Here is a 20,418-nt window from a genome sequence, read left to right as displayed (position 1 = left end):
GCAGGCAGTATAGAGCTTAGGTGCTGGGGTGCCTTGTGTAAAACCAGGGAAATAGTGAAAGGGCTATTGATGAAAAATTTAATTTAGGGGCATGTGTTCAAACTGTGTTAAATCCTGTCTTTTTAAAAATTAAATTTATTGGAGTGACATTGGTTAACAAGATTATATACATTTCTATGATACATGATCTGTATATTGAATTGTGTCCACCACCCAAAGTGCAAATCATCTTCCATCACCATATAATTGGCCCTCTTTACCCTTTACTTCCAACACCTTCTGGTAACCACCATACTATTGTTTGTGTCTATGAGTTTCAGTTTTATATCCTACATATGAGTGAAATCATATGGTTCTTAGCTTTCTCTGACTGACTTATTTCTCTTCGTATGATATTCTCAAGATCCATCCATGTTGTCACAAATGGGATTACTTCATCTTTCCTTATGGCTGAGTAGTATTCCGTTGTACACATGTACCACATCTTCTTTATCCAGTCTTCTATGGAAGGGCACTTGGGTTGTTTCCATGTCTTGGCCGCCGTGTGTGAAATCCTGTCATATAGTTGTGACCAGCATTGTTATCCTGGCTGTTGAATAAAGGACACACTTGCTCTTGTCCTGTGATTGTTTTACCTTTCACTCCTCCACCCACATTCCCTCCCAACTCACACACATCTTCAGTACATGTTTCTATGTTAATGCCAGGTAAAGACCAAGCCTTTCCAAGACTGTTTGCATTTTAACTGGGACAAAAGTAAATGCATCAAGAAAAAGTAAATGCATCTAAAACGTAGAGTTTTCAGGTCTCATTGACTTCAAATGTATGAGCCTTCCTGAAATCAAGGTGTTTGAGAGGAACAGATTGGAAGCAGGGGACACAGCTGATGTCTAAGAAGAGGGTGGTGTATGCCAGGCACTTAGTAAGCACTTCAATTTGTTAATGAGTGAAACTTTTTAGTGAATCGATGAATAAGGCTTAGGGGTGCAGGGAAAGAGAAAAGAGAAAGAACGATGGAAAGAGAACCTTTAAAGAAGGAATTGATATGACTTGGTGATTATGTGATCCTAAGGAGGAGAGAGCTTTTTTTATTTTTTTTTTTTAAATTATAGACACAACATCTCATGGCCTGGGAGAATGCCTCTGACGGAACCAGGAAACTGGGAGAGTGCTGTGTTTAATCCTAAAGGCATGCAACTAGCATTTAAGCCAAAACTTGGAACGCTCCTTCAAGCTCACCTGTTTATAAGTTACTTATATGAGTTGCGGTCCCATTTCCTGCTTCTTCTCCTTAAAGTCCTCTCTTCAACTTTCCCTCCCATTTCTGTGTGCCTGGGTAAATGGGAAAGTAGAGCTCGTTATGAATGGTGTCCTGAGATTTTTTTTTTTTACAAAATGACCCGTTTTGTAAATTCTTTTTTATTCCACGCTTACTCCCACTTAAATTCTTTAGAACAATGCTTTAAAAAAAAAAATACCAGCCTTTTTATGGAAAGTTATGCTTATGGTGAATTTTACTGTTTGCCTCTCTTTTGCATGGAATATGCTGCCCTGGGTTATGGAGATAACAGACCCATTTGCCTCCTGAAGGCATTCCTCCTTGACAGACTGGTTTGCTCAGATTCGAATAAACACTCCTGCCTACGGGCCAGTAGTCTGCATTTACGAGGCTCTTGGAAAACACCGCAAGCTGCTGAGAGTGACCATGAATAGCAAACTTAATTTGGTTTAATGTGTTTTGGCTTGCTTGACCTCACCAGAATAAAAATGTGCCTGCTTAAATTATTGTATTGAGAGTTTAAAAAAAAAATAAAATAAAACCCAGAGACATTTATCTCATTGGAAGAATCTTGGGATCGCTTTAGCAAAGGTTTAAGTCCATGTTTAATGTCAGATAGGCTTGAGAAATGTTTAACATAGAGCTTTAATCACAGATGAGGTTATTGTGAGTTCTGAATTTTAAGAGACTGAATTACAATTTTTCCCCCCCCTCTTGCTACTTTTCTTTTTCTAGACGATTGGCTGGCAACGACCTTTCTTTTATCCACCCAAAGGCCTTGTCTGGGTTGAAAGAGCTCAAAGTTCTGTAAGTAATGCAGTTTTAGAGTTTCACAGCTGGCTGTGTATTTTCTTTCTGCATAGTCAACATGCTTGGAGCGAGGTTAAGCACAGTTGCTTTTAGCTCAGGATTAAAAGGTTTAAGGAGTGGCCAGTGGGTTGGTGTGGGAGGCTAGAGGTTGATTTAGGCAAACGTAGGTCTAGATAACAAAAGTTAGAATCTGAATAAGAGGTCTTCTGACCTCTCGTGCATTAGAGTTGAATATTAGACTTTTTTTTTTTTTAAATACATTTTATTGATTTTTTACAGAGAGGAAGGGAGAGAGACAGAGAGTCAGAAACATCCATGAGAGAGAAACATCGACCAGCCGCCTCCTGCACATCCCCCACCGGGGATGTGCCCGCAACCCAGGTACATGCCCTTGACCGGAATCGAACCTGGGACCCTTCAGTCCGCAGGCCGACGCTCTATCCACTGAGCCAAACCGGTTTCGGCAGAATATTAGACTTTTTATGTGGCTAATGCACTGAATCAAAATCACATTTAGGCTTCGCTGTTTAGGTTTGGCTTCCACATATTTTACAGCTATAAGAACGTTGAATTAGCTGACCCTCGTGGGAAAAGGACTTACAAGAGTTCCAAATATTACAGTCATTTCAGAGCTAAAGGGAACCGAGGTGCTTGTGACTTCTGTAGCCTGTGAGGGATCAGGACATCAATTCCCAGCAGAGGTCAGGAGTTTGGAGTGTGGCAGGTTGAGGAACAGGGGGCAGACTGCCAGCCCACTCACTCTTACCACTACTTGCTGGGTGACCGTGGGCAAGTCACCAGACCTCTCTGGTCCGGTGAGCTAGAGGGGCCCTTTACCATCCCATTCTGTGGTTATGACTCACATCAGGCAGTGATTTGATTCACGTGACTAGGAATGGCTTTAGGCACAAACTAGAAGGACTTCATTTTGGTTCTGATCTTTGCCTTCAAGCTCCAGGCCCTCGCCCTCAGATGATTAAAGCTCAGGTTCTGCCCTGACCTGCATTCACTGAGCACACGGCTGCTGCCCCCTGAGACTCAGGGTCTCCTATTCTCTTGGCACAAGTGGCTTTACCTCATGTCCGCGATTCTGGGCTCTGCTTTATTCCAACTTGAAAAGGCATAGGGATTCCAGTGGGTGCTGTTATTCCTCCCAGTTAGCCTGTTATACCTCCCAGTGAACCTCAGCTGGGGTGATGAAGGTTAATGAGGTGCCTTCATTCCTGAGAGGGAAGCATCCCCTGGAAATGTAGATTACCAGGCACGTGCGTGTCAGAGGATGACTTGGGTTTCATTTCTGGCTTTAGAGCCAATGTTTCTTGCCTTTTTTTTTTTTTTTTTTTTTTTTTTGGCAATTCTCTTGTCTTGGGTGCTTTCCACCTTGATCTCTTCCCTTTCCTGCCATTGGCAATAAAATTTTTCTTTTGAAAGAGATGACTCTGAATTCTTCTAAGAAAAATTTTGGTCACAGTTGCTTATTCACTAACCAAAAATTTTCTTCCAGAACCCTCCAAAACAATCAGTTGAAAACAGTGCCCAGTGAAGCCATTCGAGGACTGAGTGCTTTGCAGTCTTTGTAAGTACCTTTTTAGTTTTCTGCATTTTTGAATCATACAATCATCTGGCTGCAACATGTGTAAAGACCCGGAATTCCAAGGAGAGAAGGAGATTTCTCTACTCCTCTGGGATAAAAATGGGGGTGGCCAGTTGCCAGTATGGAAATGCCCTTTGGCGAATGAGCAGGAGGTGGCCCAGTCTGCCTCCTCTCTTTTCTCAGGGGTGGGAGGAAGCTCCAGGTGGGCACTGCTGGGTGTTATTCCACGAGCTGGTCTGTGGCAGGTGGGCATCACCCTTATGGAACCAAAGTCATGTGTGTACAGCAGTTGCAGTGTCTTGGGCCATGAAGGTCAAGGAACAGCCACAAAGAGGTCTCAGCTTCAGGTGGTGATGACAGTCAGGACAAACTGATTCGAGTTCCTTATCTGTGGACATTGAACACACACTGGGAGTGGTACCTTAATGGCCTGTGCTGCCTTCTTCCCATGGTTCTTTGTCTTTTTGAGGAAAGGTTGGTTTTATGTGGAGTGTTCAAGATTTCAACTCTTGGTTTCTACTGTGCTCAGCTACTAATTTCCAAAGCTTTTTCATATAGCACGTCTCTCTGTTCTTTTTTTTTTTTGGGGGGGGGCATCCTTTCTCATGTATATGCATGTGCATATGTACATGAACCTGGAGAATGGGGATCATTGCTGCTGTGGTTTGGGTATGCAAACTCCCGTTCTGCCTGTAGTGGGTGGATCAGGTGAGCAGCTTGGTATCACAGGGACCCTGCAAATCCACAGAAGGGTTTGAAGAAACAACTGTTTTTATATTGAATAACCAGGTATTTGTTAATGACTAGAATGCCTGCTGTGGAGTAGTGCCAAGGCTACACCATAGGGTAGAAAACCAAGTTCCTGTCTCTGGGGCACTTTAAAGGAAAGAGGTGAGGAGCACTCAACTGAAGCATGTGTTTATCGTAACGTGACACTTGCCAAGATTAAGAAAAGCCCTTTGCATATTTATGTCAGAATGTTTGCATCACTTTCGAAAAGAAATCCAGGCAAGTTTGGATTTATGAGAACTCTGGTTTTGAATCCCCACTCTGATAGTTACTGGCTGTGTGATGTTGGCCAGGTTATTTAAAATTCTCCATACAGTAGTTTGCTCATTACTTACTGTGTACTTGAATGCATGAAAAGGACGTAGGACAATAGCTGACAGGTAATATGTGCTCAATAAACACTGTGGAATCTCTTAATTTAAACATTGATGGTATATTTTATTAGTTTTTTTTCCTTTCATTACTAGTTTACCCAATTTGCATAACTAGGTGAAGGGAACATCTTTGAAAGTAATGAAAAAGTAGTCTTCAAAACAAGGAACTTAGTATGTTATTCTACTAGGATCACAAATACAAAGTTACAGTTTTAGTTCACGTCCAAATAAATACAATGGGACTAAGGCATAGTTTCTCAAAGTCTGGCTCTTTGACCATCTGTAACAGGATCACTAGGGGGAAATGTCCCTAAAATACAGATCTCTAGGCCATATCCAAGAAGTAATGATATTTTTTCTTTTAAGGGTCCAGGAAGCTATATTTCAAAAAATTTTCCCAGGTAATCTCATGTACATGGAGGTTTTGAGATTTACTCCGAATAAAAAATTGTAATAGTTATCACATTTATGTGTTATGAGTTATAAAATTAGGTTTTAATCACACCACGCATATATATACTGATCTGTTCCTTAATGGCTTTTTTAATTGATTGCCCTTTAAAATAACTATAAATGGAAGCTTTTGTAGGAAATGCATGTGAATTATAGAAGATTTAGATGAAAGTAATCCAGCTGCTTATCCCATCCACTTGCTAATATAAAACCATTTAACTGCACCCAAAACACTTCCCTGGAAATTGTAAATTAACTTTTGATTTTAGATTATCCTAGTAGTTAATGGAAAGTGAAAATAAAAATATGCTCTAATAAAGCATATCTTATGCTGTAACAGTTAAACTTTACAATGTATCTAGTGTCATAAAGAAAAGAGTATCTAATGTCATAAAAAAGGAGTATATGGGGTATCAACCACTTAATGTTCAAAATTGGGGTGAAGGGTGGGAGTGAGGAGAGGAGTCCAAACAAAAATTTTTTAAAAAAGGCATCAGGATGCTTTTACATGTATCAGAAACACACGGAGCTATGGGTCAGGCCTGTTTTATTTGAGAAGGAAACATTCTTGGGTTTGTTAGCATAATGGGTGTAGTGGTCAAGTCAGCTACAATTGAAATTCTGGTGTAAAACAGTCTTATCAGCACTTGAGTCAGTTTGAAAATCTGATCTTCAGACCAGAATTACACGAAGGCTTTCCTTGTGGTTTTGAAGTAGTGCTTTACCAGGAGCAAAGTTCATTAGGGGTGGAAATTGAACAGAAGTGGTTACTAAACAGGGAGCATGAACAGCCTTCCACAAGCCCTGAGCGTTGCCTGAGCAGATTAAGAAGACATCTCAGAATTTGTCCCACTAGATTTTTTTTCTTAATGTTAGAACACACTTAACATTGGATATGAAAGGATTTCAAGGGCTATGTTTTCTAAGTTTTCCACAATAGCAGAATTTCTGAACTATTTTGAACTAGAGCCTGGTAACAAACTATCAATAGAGTAGGTGTTTACTGACATCACAGACATTCATCACATACAGAATTATTTGGTATCGTAATTTCATTTAAGGCAACATAAAAACAGTATGTGAGCCTCAGTAAGATGTAAAAAAAGTTGTTGCGAATAGAGAATAGACACATATTTTAAAGATGAATAGGAAGGGAATTCAGTTAACACATTGTTAGCCTTTTAACAACTGAAGTACACTTAAATACAGTAATAATTGTATGGAGTTTAAATGGTAGAACACCTTAGCCAATCCACATCCTCTCCCACTCTGGGGGATATCTGATGCCATTTATTGCCTCTCCGGAATGGATCACTTATAGCATTTTCTTTGTCCATTAATAGGGATAAATATTAATAATGTAGGTCATTGGTACAAAGCCACAGCTCTTAAGATGAATTATCTGTGAAACATTAATCTCAGTGTAAGTCCAGTTCATTGTATTTATGGGTGTGCCTCCCACACCCGCTTGTGAATTGAGGTATAAGGATTAACCATTTGTGTCACCACAAATCCTTTTTCTCACTTAACTTCTGGATGTCATTTTCCGGAGTTCTTCCCTCTGCTCTCAATGTATGTGTGACTTTTACAATTTTGGGAAATTCGTAGCACAGAGGAAATTGTGTCTGCGTATTTAATGTTGTATTATTATTTTGCCTAGACTATAGTAATTAAACTTTTAGCTCAAAATTCACCTGGTTATCTTGCTTTCAGTAAAGGCTATCCCATTTTTTTGGTGATATATGGCACAGAATTCTGCAGAAGCATGTATGGTGTACATAATACTGGGCTTAGGTTAAAAAAGTACTGACAACATTCTTTATTACAGTATTTACCGCATCTCAACAGAACATTTAAATGACAATCTCTCTGTGTATGTAGGGGAAACATTTTGTTGAATATGAATGCATGTTAGCAATATGATAATATAAGCAATTTTAGCTTTTAAACTTCTCTATCACTGAGAAACTAGGGAGGAACTTCAATCTCTACTTAAAATACAATCCAAACCCCTTACCTGGCCCACATGGGTCCACATAATCTGGTCCCATCCCCGTCTGTGTCTCTGTGGCCCCTCACTCCCTTCCTCTCACATGCTTATCACTCTGACCTGGAAGATGCTGGGACCACACCCAACTCCTTTCTGCCACTGAGTCTGCCCTTCGTGTTTCCTTTCCTCTAACACTGCACCCTCTTGCTCTTTCTCTGAACCCTTCCTTCTGAACCTCTGTTAACCTTTATCTCAGTGTCCTGTTTATTTACTTCACAGCACTTCTTAGGCACTCCGTGATCATCTCTTAAATTTATCACATTGTGCATCACCCCCTCCTGAATGCCTAACAAGATGCTCCATTGAAATGTGTTGAATGGATTGCAGACAGTTAAATTAGCTACAAGTAGAATTTAATTGCACTATTTGGTTACATTACATGGTTAACTGTATGATTGTATGTTCAGTATCTCTCTCTCCCCAGGTGGAAGTTCCTTAAGGTTGTGAAGTGTGTGTGTGTGTGTGTGTGTGTGTGTGTGTGAGAGAGAGAGAGAGAGAGAGAGAGAGAGAGAGAGAGAGAGAGAGAGAGAGAGAGAGAGATTGAAATTGAACACACTCCTGTATCATGAAAACAAATCTCCGAAGCAGCTCCTTAGCCAGGACTGTGCCAGTCTGTTACATTAAAGGATGCCTGTCTCTTCTCAGGAGTAGGTTCTTGAAAGCCAAGGAATCAACAAGCCTAAGTATGAGTCTAAGTGGATTCTTAAGGCAGCTGCTCAGTTTCCCGAGCTCTCCCATTGTCAGTGTCCCTTCTGTTATCTTGCCTTATCAAAAAGAAAGCTCCCATCTGATCCTCACCAGGACCAGGGGCCTTTAACCCCCCGGCTAATCTAGCTGCCCCTGGCCTGGGGGTTAGTTGGGAGCAGCCCTCATCCTCGCCTGGAGGGGAAGGGGACAGTTACTGTGGATCTGAAGCTGGAGCAGCATAGGAAAAAAGGAGGCACAAAAGCCACTCTCAAAGTCAGTTTCCCAAACTAGAGAGCTGTCACACTCCATTTCTTTTAAAATTTGCTGTCATTTTGACTTTTCATCAGTTTTGTTGTTGTAGTTGTTACCTAGTTTTCACCAGGAGGTCCATGCCTGTCAGGTATGACTAAGTGGTGGCGATACGTCAACAAGGGATTCGTGAAGAAAGTTGTGATTTGCTGGGCACATACTATACTGTCCCTTATCATATTAATAGCAGGTTGTTTTTGGGTTGAAAAGCCATTATTCCAACAATTATACCTGGTTGTGCCCACCATAGCACTTGGGACTTAGTTTCCCAGATTTTCAGATGGGGACTGAATTTTAAGTGTGAGTAATCCTACTAGTAAGGTGTCCTTAATTTTTCAAAGGAAAAATCAAAGAAGCTTTAAAGCCACAGTAACATTGATCAGAGTAGCTGTTTAACTTTTTCTATGAACAGTTGGCCCTTTTCTTAGTAACTTTATTTTGACAAACTAACTTTTTAAAAAGTACTTAGTGCTAAGAGAAGAGGACAAGGTGGCTTTGCTAGTACATGACACCCATATTTTTAAGTTGGCCAGTGGTAATAAGGATTAAGAATCTATTGAAATGCTTGCTGCTGTAAAAATTTTTTGAAATATTTGCTTATTTTTCCCCTTTGGTACCAAGTCAGAATAACAATTAAATTTAATATCAAATACTAGTTATGTTGTAAAATTGTAAGTAAAAAAGCTTTATCTGCTCAGCTTAATTTCCTGTTGTGTTTTTCTGTATTTTTTATATCGTTTGAAACATAATATTCCAATTTAAACCTTGTGAGGGTTTTTTAAAAAAAATCTTTCTGGTCTTTTAGCCTTAAAGGATTCACATTTAAATTCATTTCTTTGTTATGAAGGAAGGGAGAGAACTGACTTCCATACACTGATCTTGGAAAAGTTGTGAGACTTTATGAGGACTTCTAGTGGAAGGAAAGAAATCAGATGTCACAGCCCGGTCATTTTATAACTCCTTTCTGTTTGAAAACACAGAGCTGTGTGGCTTGGATTGCCTCATTCCAGTAGGACTCCTTACTGAACGTGGTTGTTTATTTCTGCCAGGCGTCTGGATGCCAACCACATCACCTCAGTCCCCGAGGACAGCTTCGAGGGGCTCCCTCAGCTCCGACACCTGTGGCTGGACGACAATAGTCTGACGGAGGTGCCCATTCACCCCCTCAGCAATCTGCCCACCCTGCAGGCACTCACCTTGGCTCTCAACAAAATCTCCAGCATCCCCGATTTTGCATTTACTAACCTGTCGAGCCTGGTGGTTCTGTAAGTATCCACCCCATTTAATATCATATAGTTATGTTAATTTGGGAGCACAAAGCAGGTTTCTTAGTCTGAAAGCATCTTACTGATTATGCTCCAGAAGAGCGAGGGTTTGGGGGATGTCCTTTTATACAAAACTAGAGGCCCAGTGCACGAGATTTGTGCTCTTGGAGGTGCTGGGGTCCCTCAGCCTTGCCTTCGCCCTCTTGCAGTCCGGGAGCCCTTGGGGGATGTCCGACTGACGACTTAGGCCCGCTCCCCATGGAACACTACGTCAAACCGACTAGGCACTATTTTATGTTTTTACCAACTTCTCTGTTCAAACAGTGTATGATGTTTTGTGTTTCTAATCTTTGAAAACTTGGATATAATAAAATGGCATTTCCTATAAAACCTGGTACCGATTCTTGATGTAAGCTCACTTGCTCCCTTCCACATCATTTCCCCCACTTCCCCGAAGGAGAGCTCATCCAAGTTTCACTTCATATAATTAAAAGCACCTCAAAACGTTTGTTTTGATAGGGTGCATATTAAGGGATCTTTAATGTGTGCACCCTTTTCCCACCAGAGATATCTTCCTTGTCATTGGTATTCTGTCCAGGGAATCACAGTCTGGGGTATATATCGCGATAACTACCCAGTGCTACTTGTTTTCCATTGGTCAAGTGTTGACATGTTTGGCTCTGCCATTTGTTTTCTTTTTTATTAGTAACTAGAGGTCCTTTGCCCTTGACAGGAGTTGAACCCACGACCTTTCAGCCCTTGGGCTCCATCCACCAATCCAAACCACTAGGGCCATTTCTTTAAGCCATACAAATTCAGACATATAAATCATTGTAATAGTTGCTATTGGGTGATGTTAAAGTCATTTTGATGCTTTTTTCCATAGGCACCTTCATAACAATAAAATTAAAAGCCTGGGCCGACACTGTTTTGATGGACTAGATAACCTGGAAACCTTGTAAGTTTATTCATATTTTGGATGATCATATTATGATGTCAAGGGTGCAATTTTGCATTTCATTGCAAAAAAGAAAAAATTAAAGGTCTTACGTTCACTCATAATTAGGTTAATAGTTGGCTAAATTCTTGCCATCAAATAACAAAGTTATGAATTCTAATCTAAGTTTATGGTTAAAAATGGCACAAAAATTTGAACTTAATATTTCTTGCAAAAGTACATGTTAAAAGCAGCTCAATCTGTCAAACTGTATTACCTTTCCTACACTATGGTTTTGTTAAAATTTATGGTAGATAATTATGGAATTTTGAGCCTTATCAAATTAATTCTGGGAGTTTTTTGTTTGTTTTTTCCTTGAACACAGTTGCCTGGCTGGTTAATGGTTAACACTGGGATTGAATATTATCTCGAATTTCATATGCTAAGTGTGACAAAGTTTCCCAGTTTGCTTAGGGTACATTTGTTGTTGTTTCTGCTAGTTAAAGTTTTGGGGAATTCTGGCGGTTTCAAATGTATATTGCAACACTGAGCAAAAGACATTGTGCAGCTGTGTGTAATCGAGAGTAGGATCTTAATTTTTGTTATTTTACTTCATATTAGTTGCTTTATTTAGAGAGTGATAATATTTGCCATTTGTGGTGCACTAAATGATTCAGAGAACGGCCCAATTAGATGGGTCAGTAACATCTGATTGGAATGCTTATGGTTTTGTAATATTTTGTTTCACTGAGTTCTCTTGTTAATTCTCAGTTAATGAGAAGACCGTTAGGACTCGGTTAACCCACTTTCCTGTCTGAACAACTAAAGCAGCGGTTCTCAACCTGTGGGTCGCGACCCCTTTGGCGGTCGAACGACCCTTTCACAGGGGTCGCCTAAGACCATCCTGCATATCAGATATTTACATTACGATTCATAACAGTAGCAACATTACAGTTATGAAGTAGCAACGAAAATAATTTTATGGTTGGGTCACAACATGAGGAACTGTATTTAAAGGGCCAGAAGGTTGAGAACCACTGAACTAAAGGACGGTGAGCGTCAATGGCTATTTGAAAGTTGAAGTACTTGAAGAAGATAGTTCCAAACTCAGTTCTCCTTTTTTCTGTAAATACCAGTGTAACAGGAGACTGAATGTACACTGCACCATGCATACGATTCCAGTTATATTAAAATTGAATCTCTTCTTCCCAGTTAAATTTTTTTTTGCTACTTTTCTTTCTATGTAGAAAAGGAAAATGAAATAGGTCTCTAAGAAGCTGGGCATTTGATTTTGTTTTACTCTCATTCTGAAATTTATATGCCAATCATATGCTACCATGCTCTTAGGTGAAAAGAATTGAGATGCGAACATACTCAGAATGAGCACTTTCTTAGTACAGATCCCTGTGACATTTCTTTCTCCCAATGAATGTGACATTTTCAACAATTTGTAACCTACTAGAGGGCAGTAGTTATGTGAACTAATCCTGGTTCTTCTTCTTCCTATTTATCGTGGGCCATCTTGCTGATGGTAGGGCTGAGGTCGGCTGCCTCAGGCCAGAATTTCTGGCAGCCACTCTAACTCCCAGATGGAAAGCTTCGTTGCAGACTATTGTTGCTTAGAAATGGATAATTTAATAAATTCTCTTTTATGGTGACTTTCCTGAGAAATGACATTCAGATGATTTGTTTGTTGAATGTACCAGTAATGTGTGAGTCTGAGAATTCTTTGAATTTTTTAAATTGACTTAAAAACGTCCCAGAAGAATTATGATTCTTGTTTTTATTCAGTATTCTAAGAAAAGGTGTAAATTTAATTAAACTCCTACCGGGTGTTGAATGGCAATATGGTTGGTAAGGAAAGATTATGATCTAGAGGAAGTGATATTTTTAAGAAATACATTTGTACCAAAATGCCTTTTAAATTATGACCACTCTTCAATATTCTTACATATTTTCCCCATTTTTCCCCCCTAGGGACTTGAATTATAATAACTTGGGAGAATTTCCCCAGGCTATTAAAGCCCTTCCTAGCCTAAAAGAACTGTGAGTATTTCTTTGCTGTCTTTATGCCTTAATATCCTCAGAACTCACCATGTAATGTTCCAACAGTGAGACTTTTAGGGCACATTTGCTCCATTACCTACACCGTAAAACACATACACACAAACATGCATGATCATACAGGTTGGAATATGTCAGCTGGCATGGACAGTTCTGAATATAGATTACCCGACAGAGCTAGATTCTGGGGAAAGAAAAGCTGTAATGTAGGGTCTCTGCCTTGTAGGAGCTTGTCGTATTAGTGTCATTGGGAGGATACCACACAAGATAGATAGACAGCAATTTCTAGCTAGAAATAAGTGCTGCGTAGATCAGATAAAGAAATCATTCCAGAAAAAAGACTTCATTGAGATGAGGTCATTGGAAAAGGCATCACTAAAGAGTAGAAATTGGACTGGGCTCAAAAGAATGGAAATCTCTATATATAAAAGACTAAGTGTCCATCCGTCCGACCAGTAGCTATGATGCGCACTGACCACCAAGGGGCAGATGCTCAACACAGGAGCTGCCATGACATCCACTGGCCATTTACAAATAAACAGCACCACGGACCGGGCGCTGACAAACCAACACTCGGCTTCCCCCAAGTGGGACACAGGCCCTGCCACCACCCCAGAGCGATGCCCCACCAAATTGCAGCCAATGCTGCCAAGACCCCATGGCGCAAAATGCTGCCCAGAGCCAGCCCAGCCCATAAATGGTCGCTGTGGGTGCCGGGTAATGACATCACGTAGCAACGCCTGGCTTCCTCTCCCTAGCAACTAGCCTCCTTGCAGTTTCTTCAGTCCAGGAACATGACTTGCTTTATAGCCAGGTGCAAACATTTACACTTTAACCAAATGTCTGTGAAGTGTTTTCCCGTGCCTCATCTCATTTGATCCTCACAGAAGTCCTGGAGTAGGTAGATAGGAGACTCGGTGGAATCCTATTTTCTTTTCATTAGCCAGAAAATGGAGATTTAGAAAGTTTAGAAATTTGACCTGACTGAAAAGAAGTAAGAAATGGTGGAACTTGAAAATGACTTCAGGTTTTCTCACTGTGCAGAATATAGTCAAATACTGCTGCAGTTAAATATTTTATCCTTTGTTCTCCCAGCGTGATCTACAATAATAATCTGCTTCGTGTTGATATTTACTGCTTGTTGCTAACAATTACGTGAAAGACAAGTTGGGGTGCTTCACTGGGCTGGAAAAAGTTTAGCTAAATCAGAAAGTGGGTCTAATTAAGCAAGTTTATTCTCTCTATATAAAAGGCTAAGTTGACTTGCGCATGCACGAAACATAAAAAGCTCTCGCTGGCACCAATCTCACAGGTGTGTTTTGATCTGTCATTGTCGATCGTGAATTTGCTTAACATTTCTATTATAGAGAAAGGGCGAATACTGATATTGAAATATTTCTTCTAATTTCCTTTTGATGTGCACAAATTCGTGCACCAGGACACTAGTATTTAAATAAATGAAAGGGACAGGGGAGCATTTTAGAAGTTGAATTTGTCAAGGGCAGTGGTAGGAATGTATATGGCGTAACAGGAACTGTACGTCATGAGCCAATAGCTAAAGCTGTACGATGAATTGCTTAAAGACTAAATGCAGGCTATAGTGAGAGATTTGGGGGGCAGACATGTTATGATTCCTGTGGTCTAAAGTTCTTTGATGATGAAGGTACAGCTAAGTGTAGATGAGGTTTCTGATTGATAGTAGGCTAAGCAGGGATTTAAGAAGAACTATTGGGAAAAATATGAGATAGACTTAAAAATTCAGTTTTCCCACAGTTCTGAAGTTTTCATGTAGTTGTTATCAGTTATATGCTATATAATACAGGAGTAGATACTTGGGTTTTAACTTTATTTCACAAGGGCATATGCATTTCAAAATATTTTCTCCTATCTTTTTAGGTTATTTCATAGTAATTCTATTTCTGTTATCCCTGATGGAGCATTTGATGGTAATCCACTGTTAAGAACTATGTAAGTAGTTTTGAAAGTTTCTTCTAATGAATAATCATGTACAGCTATCTCTATATGATGACAAAAACCATCTGACTTAAGAATGAAAAGTCAGGCTTTGAGATATATGAACTTTATGAACATAGATTTAGTTTGCGAGTGCTTGTGAACATATGAAAACTTTGATTTTTTTTTCTGCTGTTGTTACAGACATTTGTATGATAATCCTCTATCTTTCGTGGGGAACTCAGCATTTCACAATTTATCTGATCTGCATTCCTTGTAAGTATTTACATAAATTCTAAAACACACCTGAATGCTTATACAGTTGCCTTAATGGAAAACTAGACTTTATTACCATAGCTCCAGAAAAGAAACTCTTCTAGTGTCTTTTCCTTGGCCAGAAGTCCAAAGGATAATTCTGAAAATTTATGATAGTTTTAATTTATGTGAACATTTGGCCAAATTTTCACACTTTCAGGTGCATCCAAGAGATGAAAGCAATTTTATTTTTTAGGTCTTGTAGTGGCTATCTTAAACTGCTTAAAAAAGAAAATGCAAATGTTGTCTATGTGAATTTTTTATTTAAAACTATTTTTTCTCTCCTGATTTCTTAAAGAGTCATTCGTGGTGCCAGCATGGTGCAGCAGTTCCCCAATCTGACCGGGACTGTCCACCTGGAGAGTCTGTAAGTGTGGCCCTTGGCAGACCAGTTGCATAGAGAGAGCACGCTGGCCTGCTAGCTGTGTGCCAGTCTTTTTGGTGATGGCAAAGACTTTGTTGATTCCTACAATCTCCCTTTGTGAATAGCATGGAAATGGATATTGGGTTTGGGCTCAGTCGACCCAGGTAGAGTACTGCCTGGTGTGTGGAGATGCAATATGCAAAGGGCACTGGAATTAGAAGGCAGTAAGCAATTGCCAGATCAGAAGCAGTGCTTCAGGGATTCACAAGTGGAGCGATCAATGCAGGCTATCAGAGAAGGCTTCCTGGAGGAGGTGAAATGTTTCAAAATGAAATACTGGAAGGTTTCCCAGAGCGGGGTTTTTATTTAGAAAGGCAAGATTTAGTTAAAGGATGGGGTACAGAAGATCACTTATAGCTAGAATTGAATGGGGCATGGTACAGAGAAATTTAGAAAATTGTTTCGGTCACAAATTTGAAATGGCAAGCCTTGAACACTGAACGTTTGGTTTTGGCAAAGCTTCCCAATGGACGGTCTGTAAATGGGTTACACATGGGTTACACATGCAGCCAAGGTCTTAATGACTTCGGCCCTCGAGGCAGCCAGGTGGGGCCTGAGGTGGCCAGGATCTCCAGCCACATGGAGCCTTACCACATTATGCCACACAAATCTTTTGATTTCATGTGTGCCAAGATGTAAGAAAAAGAAGTTGAGAAGCTCTGAGCTAAGCAATTTAAACTTGACTCTTAAGATCATTGGAAGTGTTGAGGATAATGGAGCAGGTCGTGTGAGGAGGAGAAGAAAGATTAGAGATAGGAAGAGTGGTGAGGAGGCCATGAGAATGATCCACTTGGCTAAGTGAACACATTGAACCATTGCAGTTCTTCCCTGTGGCCTGAGATGCTCGCACCCCTTTCTGCACCATCCCATCTTCTATCTGTATTGTAGCAGTAAAAATGGAGATAGAATGTCAGATGCTGGAGACACTATAGAGGAAGAAAGAACAGGAATTGGTGGCTGACTGAAAATGGGAACAGAAAGGGAGGGGAGTAAGAGAAAAATGTGAGACTGTTGAGTCAGATTGACTGAAAGAAAAGACAGGAATAATGTTTGGGGGCAGAATGCCCCCAATGTTTTGAGTATGAGTGGCAGATGCTGGGGGGGGGGGGGGGTGACAGAACTTGCAGGTGGTCATGGTCAGGCTATGACTGTGGATTGCTGTTTTTCTGTTGGTCCATGTGAGAAATCAAGCTTGTTGTTTAGATAATATTACCTCTAGTGTCATGAGCTTCTCTGATTTTATTATGGACAATGATACTAGCGTGGAGGGTTAATTTGTCTTCCCCTCGTGCCTAACTTTAGGGAGAATCAGGTTGTGGGATACATAGACTCTAGTCCATTTGCAAATAAGTGAGCATTTATTTTTCTACATGAGAATAGTACTTTTACCATCTCAACTTGAATAATTTCTTAGATGAGCCATGTTTTTCCGCAGGACCTTGACAGGTACGAAGATAAGCAGTATATCCAGTAATCTGTGCCAAGAACAAAAGATGCTTAGGACTTTGTAAGTTGGATTCTTCTTCCCTTCTCACACCTTTTATGTGCTTCACACATGTTGAGTTTTCTTTTTAATGAGCTATTTTCGTTAGGTGATTTTAAATTATAATTATTTCTTATTTCCTTCATGGATATGAGCGATCATTTTAATAGCCCAGAGTAGGTAATGCGCATTTGAATTTAATTTTAGGGTTATATATATCATTCATCTTCTGACTTTACTTTAAACAAACTAAAACCAAGCTAGGTCCTTCCTTGAATTTTTTTCTTGTCCTGACTCCTTGTTTTTATTCGTTTCCCCAGAAGGGTCAGCTCTCCGTATCCTGCTCTGTCATCCATAGCCTAAGCACAGCCCAAATCTGTCTTACATCAGGAACCAACTGAGCATGGAGCTTTCCAAAAACTTTAAACTGTCCTAGGAATTAAAAGTAAATAAAAGATGTGAAAATGTCACAAGAACGAAGAATTAAGTTACTAAGTTGTTAATAAGTATTCAGTGGAGAGAGATAGTAACAAAATAAGTGACTGATTGATTAAGCAGGTAATTAAATGGTGTCATGGAGTATCAAGCCTGACAATTACCACTAAGAAAAAATTTCAGTGGGATTAACTGAGAGTTAAGTAGTCCCAATACTTGATTTAATATGTTTTTAAAAATATGACTACCACTCCTCTTATAGCTTTTTAATGAAATAACATAGACATTATTTAGGGTATAAACAATATTGTAAAACAGAATTAAAAAACCCATAACTCTAGGACTTAAACATAATTTTATATATTCCATATTATATTTTTATATTTAATTTTGTTCATTTTACATAACATTTAAAAATATATTTTATATTGTCTGTATTCAACATTATGTACTTGAAGTTTGCAAATCTTAAGCCTGTTGTATCACTAGGTGCTCTAGAAGCTTACAAGTCTTAGAAAAAATATAGCTGCTTTTCTTGTTCTCTCTTTATTAGAGATAATTAGCATTGCTTTCAATGCTTTTGAGTATAGCTTTTTAAATACAATTTTCTGGCCAGAACCGGTTTGGCTCAGTGGATAAAGCTTCGGCCTGCGGACTCAAGGGTCCCGGGTTCGATTCCGGTCAAGGGCATGTACCTTGGTTGCGGGCACATCCCCAGTGGGGGGCGTGCAGGAGGCAGCTGATCGATGTTTCTCTCTCATCGATGTTTCTAACTCTCTATCCCTCTCCCTTCCTCTCTGTAAGAAATCAATAAAATATATTTAAAAAAATAAATAAATAAATACAATTTTCTGATAACATTAATTTTTCATTTCCATTGTTTTAAGGGACTTGTCCTACAACAATATAAAAGACCTCCCAAGCTTTAATGGTTGCCATGCTCTGGAAGAAATGTAAGTTGTTCTTTGACTTACTCTTCTTGCTGTGGGGTATATTGTTAATTCATTGAGCATTTCCTATTTTAAATAAATGGCTTTAATATTAAGAAATTAGATATTCATATAATCAGGTGTTCTTATGAATAAATGCCCCATTGTACCAGATATGTTCATGCAACCAGTAGTTATTAGACATCTATGTATTAGGAATTCTATGAGACACTATGGGGAGAGGGTGTTGTATACAAAAACACAACTTGTCCTAGCTGTTGAGGGAAACCAGACCTGGGTATCTACTGTGTACCTATATAGGACCTCTCTGATGGAAGTTAATGGGGAGGTGAGGAGAGGAGGGCATTAATTCTCCCATTTTTGATCCCCTCCTTCCTCTATGGTACTCGGTGTGGTTGTATTGTCTTGGGTCCTTTCTCACTGTGTTGTCTTCCTTTTCCACTCCTGAGCAGGGTTGATGGGGAATTTAGATAATTATATATACCCCCCCATATAATTTGGGGATGAAATACCAATTAGTCTAACCATTTCAGGTTATAGATAAGTTTCCTTGACTTTCAACAAGATCAATCAGTTACTTAGGAATGAGTATTTAAAGTTAGAAAAAGTTTAAGAAATATTATTTTTCAAATAGAAAATCTTTTTTTTCTATTTTTTTCTTCTCCCTCCTCTTCTTTTTCTAACCCTCTTTCCTCCCTTTTCCCCTTCATTCTTCCCCCCTTTTCTTCTCTCCTTCCCCTACTCTTTCTTACCCCCCACCTTCTTCTCTTCCTTCTTCTTCTAGTTCTTTGCAACGTAATCAGATCCGCCAAATCAGAGAAGGCACTTTTCAAGGCCTCATATCCCTAAGGATACTGTAAGTTTCTCTATGATTATTAGAGATGAGTAAATTTCCTGTCAAGCTATAAATTAAATATATCAGCACAGTTCCCATTTTGATAGATATACTTAAAGATCTGATTTATTATGTGTAAATACTGTTCTTCGAACTTTACTGCATGGTACTTGACTATAAATAATGTATTTTCAGCATTTTTTACCTTAGCTCATCTCTGATGTTGTACATTGATTTAAAAAGAAGAATGTGTACAACCTGAGAGATGCATTTTGTTTTCAAGTCATAATAATGAGTTTATCCATTCATTAGGCCAGGGTTGGCAAACTGTAATTGTGGGCCAGATCCAGCCTGCCTCCGGTGTTTGTAAATTAGGTTTTGTTGGCACACAGCCTGGCCCCTTTTGTTTTAAGTATTGTCTGAAGCTCATTTCACCATCCTGTGGCAGAGTTCAATACTTGCAGGACAGACCATAGGACCCCCAGAGGTGAAAAATATTTGCTTTCTGGCCTGCCCCTGAAAAAGTTTGTTGACCCCTGCACTGGTGTATCTATCATGACAAAGGTGGCTAACATGCAGCAGAAGCACACATTTGTAAAACTGATGTGTATTTGAGCGTATATGTGTGCCAACGACTCTATGAAGTACTTGGTTATAGAGAGGTGACTGAGACAATCCTGGCCATTGCCTTCCTGGAGCTGCAGTGCAGGACACACACATCACTGAATTAGTGAACATTTGTTAAAGTGCAGAATGCACTAAAAAAATTGACAGTGAAGTGAACTTACGTATATCGCGTCCTGCTTTTCAGCAGCCCCCCACTTAGAAATGAGAAATGCATTCTAGTAGAAAACATTGTATCGGTGGTGGGTCGCCAGACCTGTCCTTGTTGCCGGCAGGCTTTGGGTCAGGGCCCCAGGAGGAAGGGGACTGGCTCCTCGCTGCCATCACTTCTGGAGCCCTGATAAGCGACAACAATGAAAAGCTGGCCTTTTTATGATTTGAAACCCAGTTTGTTGAGTTTTCCTGTTATCTAGGAGACGTGTCATGGAATGCATTTATCCAATCTCTGAATTTCCAATCAGGCTCAGTTCAAGTGTGGTTGGAGATTATCTCTCTGTTTTATTATTTCTGTAATAGCAGAATTCCTCAGGGTGTGTTCCTCAATCTGTATGGTTCTGCTGTTGATAAGATGTTTATTTCCTGCTTGGGGGGTGGGGGGGGAGATATCTGAAGCCCTTCTGGAATGCTCTTGTTTGCATATTGATTATTTGTCTTCTCTCTGGAGCCTTATCACTAACCTTTGAGAAGGCAAATAATATGAAACCTACTTTTATTTTCAGCTTTGTCAGGAGCTGAGCTTTTTCTCACCTAGTTAATGGTACCAAAGGTTATATCATTATCATTTATAT

The 20,418-nt window shown here is 39.6% G+C and overlaps 1 protein-coding gene across 5 annotated transcripts in view; it reads left to right on the top strand.

Moving 5' to 3' along the window:
- Positions 1-20,418, top strand: part of LGR4 (leucine rich repeat containing G protein-coupled receptor 4) — a 98,310-nt gene that overhangs the window by 68,974 nt on the left and 8,918 nt on the right. For 3 of the 5 annotated variants that reach the window (XM_036325687.1, XM_036325684.1, XM_036325685.1), the window contains exons 3-13: positions 2,015-2,086; positions 3,594-3,665; positions 9,395-9,610; positions 10,497-10,568; positions 12,525-12,593; positions 14,508-14,579; positions 14,769-14,840; positions 15,178-15,246; positions 16,739-16,810; positions 18,109-18,174; positions 18,956-19,027. In XM_036325687.1, the coding sequence (XP_036181580.1) occupies positions 2,015-2,086; positions 3,594-3,665; positions 9,395-9,610; positions 10,497-10,568; positions 12,525-12,593; positions 14,508-14,579; positions 14,769-14,840; positions 15,178-15,246; positions 16,739-16,810; positions 18,109-18,174; positions 18,956-19,027 (924 nt within the window). The remainder of the gene's footprint in view (positions 1-2,014; positions 2,087-3,593; positions 3,666-9,394; positions 9,611-10,496; positions 10,569-12,524; positions 12,594-14,507; positions 14,580-14,768; positions 14,841-15,177; positions 15,247-16,738; positions 16,811-18,108; positions 18,175-18,955; positions 19,028-20,418) is intronic. The other 2 variants (XM_036325688.1, XM_036325686.1) reach the window with 2 other exon arrangements.

The sequence above is a fragment of the Myotis myotis genome, unplaced genomic scaffold (assembly GCF_014108235.1).
Source record: "Myotis myotis isolate mMyoMyo1 unplaced genomic scaffold, mMyoMyo1.p scaffold_m19_p_10, whole genome shotgun sequence".
Taxonomy (NCBI): Eukaryota; Metazoa; Chordata; class Mammalia; order Chiroptera; family Vespertilionidae; genus Myotis; species Myotis myotis.
Note: the sequence above shows the minus strand (reverse complement) of the source record. Positions and strands in the feature narration are given on the sequence as shown.